The sequence below is a fragment of the Crocodylus porosus genome, unplaced genomic scaffold, assembly GCF_001723895.1.
Source record: "Crocodylus porosus isolate Cpor-Errol unplaced genomic scaffold, CroPor_comp1, whole genome shotgun sequence".
In the NCBI taxonomy this organism is placed as follows: Eukaryota; Metazoa; Chordata; order Crocodylia; family Crocodylidae; genus Crocodylus; species Crocodylus porosus.
This window is the reverse complement of record NW_017728917.1, coordinates 15,473,189-15,480,276: the sequence shown is the minus strand read 5'-3', so window position 1 is coordinate 15,480,276 and position 7,088 is coordinate 15,473,189. Positions and strand designations below refer to the sequence as shown.

General features: G+C 55.8%; 1 protein-coding gene across 1 annotated transcript in view; it reads left to right on the top strand.

The window, feature by feature from the left end:
• Positions 1-785, top strand: part of IL17RC (interleukin 17 receptor C) — a 4,561-nt gene extending 3,776 nt beyond the window's left edge. The window contains exon 17 of the mRNA XM_019537002.1: positions 726-785. Coding sequence (XP_019392547.1) covers positions 726-785 — 60 coding nt within the window. The remainder of the gene's footprint in view (positions 1-725) is intronic.
• Positions 786-7,088: the final 6,303 nt, after the last annotated feature.

Genomic DNA, 7,088 nt, shown 5'->3' with positions numbered 1-7,088 from the left:
GCTTGGCCCCTCCGAGCTCCGCCTCGCCTGGCCCGGCCGGGCTGCTGCGGGATGCACCGCAGTGCTGGGCCCCGCCGGCACGCGGGCCGCGGGATTAGCGCGGGCCGGGCCGGGCCGGGCCGGGCGGCTTCAAAGGGGCAGGAAGGCGGCCCTGCTCCGGGCACAGACAAGGCCCAGAGCCCAGCCCCGGCACCGAGCACCGAGCACCTGCCCCCTCGGGCCGGGGCCGGGCCGGGCCGGGCCGAGGCGAGCTGCGGGTGGAGCCGGGATAGGGTGACCTCGGCCAGCACCATCGTGACTGGGCCTGGCCCCACAACTGGCACCTGCAGCACCAGCCTGCGCCCTTGCCCCCAGGGTCTGCACCAGGCACTGCCGTGCGGAGCTGTGGGAGGACAGGTGTGCCAGAGTCCAGAGCCCTGGGACTGGGCCAGCTCCAGCCGCACCCCCTGGGGGAGGCTCAGCTGCTCCCGTGCCAAGAGCTGGGCTGGGCAAGAGGAGTCTGGGGCCCCTGTGCCCCCACCAACGTCGCAGCAGCACAGGCAACTGCTCTGCAGCCCGTACACTGGTGCCTGATCACTCCCCCCCAGCTGCGCTGCACTCATGGGGGCCCCCATGACACAAGAGCCCCATTCTTCCCCTCCCCATGGAGTCCCCGGGGGGGGCTGCAGCCACACACACACCAATGGCAGCAGATGGCAGCTCCTGCAAGCCGCATGTCTGGGCAGCCAAGTGGAGCCAAGTGGAAATGCCGCAAGAGCATCAACTACTATGGTATGGGGAACTAGCACATCCCGCTGGCTGCAACAGGGCACGGGGCCATGGCCTTGTGCACCGGCACACACAGCCCCTGCGAGAAGCATGCATCGCCCCTGGCCTGACAGGGGTGGGACCTGAGCAGCAGGCAGGCAGCCCAGCTCCTCAGCCCTCGTGCTTGCCACGTGGGTCACAGCGCCAGGCAGGGGCCAGACTTGTGGGCCCCGGGGTGCAGTGAGTGGCACCTAGCCGGCACCACAGCCCCCGGTTCCCACCGCTCCCGTGTCCGGCCACAGGGACCGCGTGGTGGTGCTGCGCCAGGACTGGGCTGCCCAGGCCAGGCAGGAAGGGCTCTGCAGGAAGCATGGGAGCCTTGCGGCAGGGGCTCAGGCAGGGAGTGCAGGGCCCAGGAAAATGCAGCCGTTCGCAGCACTTCTAGCACAGATGAAGACACTGACACGGACACATGCACATGTCCACTGGACAGCACAAAGGAACAGCCAGATGCACAGGCACACAGGTATGCCCCTGCCAGCTGGGACTCATGCTCTGGTGCTGCTGTGTGGTTGCGGCCACCAGCGATCCTGCAAAACCCCATCATTAGATGCCGAAGTGGGCAGCTCTGAGGATCAGCGGTATGTGGAGGCATCGCTGGCTTCTGTGAACCATGGGGGCTGGTCACAGCCATGAACAGTAGCTGCACCTACGAGCGCGTGGTCAGAACACCCACAGCAGGGCCAGCCAGGAGCCGGTCTGGCCGCTCCGTGCTGGCAGCTCCAGCAGGCTCTGTATCTCCCCAGGCCATCTTCCCTTGTCCCATCTTCCCTGGGGTGCCTGCCCCCTGAACCTGGGCATGTTTGGTGATCCCTTAAACTGAACCAGGTGTACAGTTGGGAAAGAAGTTAGACACCCTCTGGACATGAAGTGACCTTCCTTGGGTCTGGGGAAGAAGCCAGAGCTCAATACCAGGCAGAACCACTACCCCTGGTACCACAGGGGGCACGTGGAAATGCACTCTCAAAGCAGGGATGAGGGCAGTGGGCCTGTGGAGCCGGCAGACCTGCAACTCACCCATGTGTCTTCTCTTTCCAGACCAGAGACCCATGTCCCTCGCTTTGTGGCTTGTTCTTGCCTCTGCAGTGGAGCCCAGAGGCTCACAAAAGGCACTCCTGGCTGCTGCTCCCCCACTTTCATGCTGCATGAGCCCTGCCAGCCCCTCCCATGTCTCGTTCTCAGCACACCGTGCCCTAGCAATGCCTTCCTTCGCTCGCACCACAGCTTTCTGCTGACTTCGTCCAGCCTTGGGCACAGGATACAAAATCAAGGCACTCACACATGTGGCGCATAAATAAGGTTCAGTTTCCTCGACACTGGTAACAAGACACCAACAGAAGCTGCCATGGGCAGATTCACTGAGTGTCTGGCACAAGTGAGAGGTCACAAGTGCTTTCACTTCCTGTCCTTGGATGAAGGCTGAGACAGTGTGAGTCACAGGATTCCAGGAGCTGGGGCTTTGGGAATATGTCTGAGTCGGGCAGGAGGGGGCAGCTTGGAGCTGGGAGGGAATGGAGTCGCTTGAGGGTCGGTGTTTGGGATCCTGCTTTGTGCACATGAGCTCTGGGTTTGGCAGATCCCCCATCTGATGAATCAGAAGATTGATGCATTAATGATGCTGCTCCCCACGGGAATGACAGATCAGAGCGGGCTGTGACTTTGATCACTCTGCTCATACCCGGGGCCTCTCCTGAAGATGCATTTCATGTCGACAGGTGCAGCAGGGCAGCGCTGGAGCGAATCCTGCCAAGCACTGAGCCCCACCAGGCAGGCACGTGTGGTGAGCTATGGGAGCTGTGCCCCAGCAGGTGGCAGTGCTGGTCCAACCTTAGGGAGCACGGGGCTGCAGGCCGGAGACTGGGGCAGGGCCACCCTGGAGTCACCACTTCCCACCATCCCGGAAGAGGCAGCAAAACACCCGCTCTCATCCAGGAGCCGCATCTGCCTGCCGGCCTCGTTCCGCTCATCTCAAGCACATGCTCAGTCGCTGAGCCGGAGAGGAGGCTTGCTGGGTCGTGAGCCTACAGCACCGGGCACCAGCTGGGAGCCTCCTGCAAGGCTGGCAGGGGTTGGGGGCTGAGGGAAGGTCTCCATTGCACCTTCCTGGAGCCACAGCAGCACATTCCCCTGCAGCGGGGGTGCCTGAGATGCTCTGCACGACCCAGAAACGAGGCTGATGCCACATACTGTGCAGGCTAGAGACCAGGTCTGGGGACTGGCCATGGCCCCACAGCCGCTGAAGAGCACCCCAAGCCAGGCATGTATCGTTAGTGGGGAGCATGCACTCGTAGGCACCACTGCGGCAGGATACCAGGCTCCTGTAACCATGCTTAGGCGAGGCCGTCAGAAACAAAGCCCAGATGCCCCCGCCTTCTCCTGGCAGCTGCCTGCCAGCGTAGCGATCGACCCACAGAAGGGCCTGCACTGCCTCCAGCACAGCGCTGCTATTAGTGATGGTGCACAGACCTGTCCGTGGCTGGGTTCGGACCCCAGCTCCTCAGAAGGGCTCAGGTCCCTGGAAGGATCAGGCCTAGCTTCTCCTGGGCTCTGACATTGTTCCCCCAAACACTGTCTCCTCCCAGGCAGCTCTTCACAAGAGCATCTCTGCGGCCACAGCCTCGGTAGCTCTGCAAGCTGGGAGGGACGGCGGCATCCCAGGGGCTCATCCTCAGTCTGTTGTCAGGCCCTTCAGTGGGAACATGTGGCCTGTTGGTGTGACCTTGGTGTTGTGTGTGTGACTGGCCTAACTCGGTGCAGGAGACTGCAGTGGGACCGCCTGGACCCCACGGAGCACGCAACCTTCGATACTGACGCCCTTAAACATTTTTTTGCATTGTGCCATTTTGTTTCCTTGTTTTACAGGAGTCCCTAGAATCAAAAGAATGGCCTTTATATGCATATTGCCATGGAAACATAATGGAGGTATGGCTGCTTGGTGATGAGACAAGGCGGGAGGAGCTCTGCAGGTGTACTACAGCTCAGGGCACCAGCTGTGTACGTGCCCGTGCCCCGAGGCAGCACAGCAGGCCCACACGCGACCCCTCTCCCAGGGGACCCCACGCAGCTTGGTGCTGCATCATGCCTGGAAGTTACTGCAAAAGACCAGAATGAAAGGCAGGCCGGCACTGAAGTGGGCCAGTCCCTGGCGTGAATGCACTTGCTGGTCAAAAGACCAGAACACTGATACCCTAATTTGAGCTCCCTGTCAGTACAGGATCTGCTCCCTTCCATGCAGCTAAGCTCTTAGGAGGGGGACACCCCCAGAAGAGCTCCCCACAGAAGTAGTCTCTGTCATGCTCTGTCCCTTGGCAGTTTCCTTTGCCCCCCACCCTCTGGCTCCAGCTCAGATGAGCCAGCTGGCAAACCATGCCTCTGCCCCCCCTGCTGCCAGCCTGCTCCAATGGGTTCAGCATGTGAGTCCTGATGCTGCCCCCCAGCTCCAGCCTCCTCCAGCCCTGGCTCAGGCAAGTCAGGTCCTGAGGCCTCCCCACTGCTCTCAGCAATCCTGGGGTCTCATATCAGACCCAGCTTGTTGCTTTCTCTGGGAAGCCCCAGGTGCCTTCTCCATCCCATGACTCAGGATCATGTGAGACTAATCGTGAGACTAATTTGCTAAGGCAGGAGGGAGCTGGTTTTTAACTCTGAATAAATGTATGGCAGTCACCATCCGAAGGGGTCCATAAACTCCTTTCACAGACATGGCAGCTCCTTCTGCAGAGAGTAGGAGGGGAGCGAGGAAAGTGCCCCTCACTCCTGTGGAAACAAATCCACCCTACAGAACTTTGTCAGTAGTTAAGTCACTGCCACTGTCAATTAATAAATGAAGGATTATGTTATCTAAGATTTAAGCTTCCTTCCTGGGCAAAAAGCATCTCCTGTGTGAATCTGAATAACCCTGAATCCACAAGGAAGGATGAAGGAGCTGTGCTTTCCACTGTCAGTTCTACCCCTCACTTAAAATGGCTTCTTTTGAATTAGATACTACGTGGCTGTTCCTATTTCCAAAAGGCGCTTTATCTTCTCTACAATTATCTCCTTTCTCTGTGCTAGCTAGAAGACCGTTCCAATAAAAACCCAGTGGCGACCTTCTGAATTAATAAACAATACTTTTGAATCACTATTAATAAGAAATACTTGGACTTTTGAAAGAAGACTAGAGCTCAATTGTCTGTTTTGTGCATACTGTTTGTTCCTGGATGTTATTGTGTTGGGTTTTGTGAGACCCTGGTACAATGGTAAGTCATAATGCGATGTTCTCAACTAGCCCAGAAAAGGGGAATGAACAGGATGGAAGATCAGTTCTAAAGGGGAAGGCTATAGGCTGGCTAGCTTGACATGAATCCCAGGCAAAACTGTGGAAAGGCTGGTTTGAGATGCAAATAGCAGACAAGTAAAGAAACAAGGTTTGGAAGCTCTACCATTTGAAACCTTTGCTATCTCTAGAATATCTGCTATAGCCAGCCCTACCTGAAACGTGCTGACTTTATGCAAGCTCTTCTGAATGGAATTCACTTGCTGCCTTAAGCAGGTCAGGCTAGGTGCTCACAATGACCCTTCTCTCTGTAAACTCCTTATATGAATCAGGAAAGGGCTTCCAACGTGAGGAAAAAATGCTAATAAAACTGAAGCATAGAAATAATTCAGGAAGAAAACCAGACACCAAGGCCTGAAAGCTATGATCAAAGAAGTCAACAGTATAAATAAAACCTGAATTACAAAGACAGGAATACAAAAAAACAAAAAACAAAACAGAAAAAGTGGGAAAACCCCTGCAGCGCCATTGTTGTGCAAGAGAGCATAAAAAATCAACATCATCCTTCATATGACCTGAATTTCAAGGACTCGTTTAAAAACAGGAGAATTTCTTCACTGCCAAGCATGGTTTGAGATAAAGCAACCTTTCCATGCTCTTGACCAATCTGTTGGGGCACTGCCAGCCCCCACCACTGTCTTCCATCTTAACTGCGAGGCTACAAAGGCAGGCATGTGTAGCAATGGACACTGGCCAAGCCTGCCTCCTGGAACAGTGCACTCCAAAATGTGCATAAATGACATGAAACCTCCCAAGAAACAGAGCACGCTTCCTCAACCAGAGTCTGAGCAGCGATTCCACAGACTGGCCTACAAAAACTGGGTAGCCTAGAATAGTTAAAATGCACTACCACACACAGGACTTAGCTGGTCTCTTCCACTGTGGGGGAAAGACTAAGCAGTGTGATTGAGCTGTTTCTTTTTCACATCAGGGTGTAATCAAAAGGTTCATCCCACCCCAATGAACAGCATGAATGGCTAAGAGACATTAAGAACAGACTGAGGCCTTTAGTACAACGTATCTGGACCATCTCAGCCCCACCTCTCTGTTTTTCACTGTAAATCTTATTGCTAATACTGTGGCACCTAAGGCCTTAGTCATGGGCAGGACCTTTTGTGCCAGGTGCTGTACAAGCCTGGAACAAAAGCCAATCCCTTCCTCAGAGTGTTAAAGAGCAGAGACAACAGATGGATGCAGACAGACTGGGGGGAGCACAAGGAAGCAAGGAGACAATATTAGTCAGCTTGACAGGCAGTGGGCTCAGCGCACCAGCCACCCAGCTGCTGTCAAGTTTTTGAAGGCAACAAAGCAGCAGCAGTTTTTAAGAAGGCATTTGGAGGAGGACGAGGAGGCTTTGTGGATGTTTACAGGGAGCTTCTCCTAAGCGTGGGTGGAAGCGAGAAGGGCTTGTTTGGAAACATAGCCAGTGGGTGACAAAGGCAGGGACCCAGGCCAATCTGACATGGGGTTCAACATCTCAGTACTGAATGCAAAGTGGCAGGGAGGGCCATGACAGGGAAGACAAGTAGCTTCTGCTGGTGGGCTGGAAACATGGGGAGGGATGCATGGGGGCCAGGTGACATGGACAAAGCGGGAGGCCAGGAGAATGATTCTTGCAGCAGCAGTTTGGAGAGGCACCTGCAAGGCGAGATTCCAGGTGTCCAGGCTGGAGGAAAAGATGCTGCAGTCCCTGAGGTATGGGGTGATGAGCCAGTTGCATGGCTGGGTAGGAAAGTCTGTGTCTTAGGGTTGCGTAGATGCAGCCTGGAAGTGAGACCCCAGCAAGAGGTCTGCATCAAAGATGATGCACAGATTGAATCCAAGACACAAGGTGGGTAATTTATGGTAATTAAAGAAGGTGAAGCCTAGGGTGGGGAGAAGTTAGAGATCTGTTGTAGCCATGTTGAACCTGCACAGATTTCTAGCCTCCACAGGGAGACAGCAGAGGCAGGCTCAAGTTTTAGTGCAG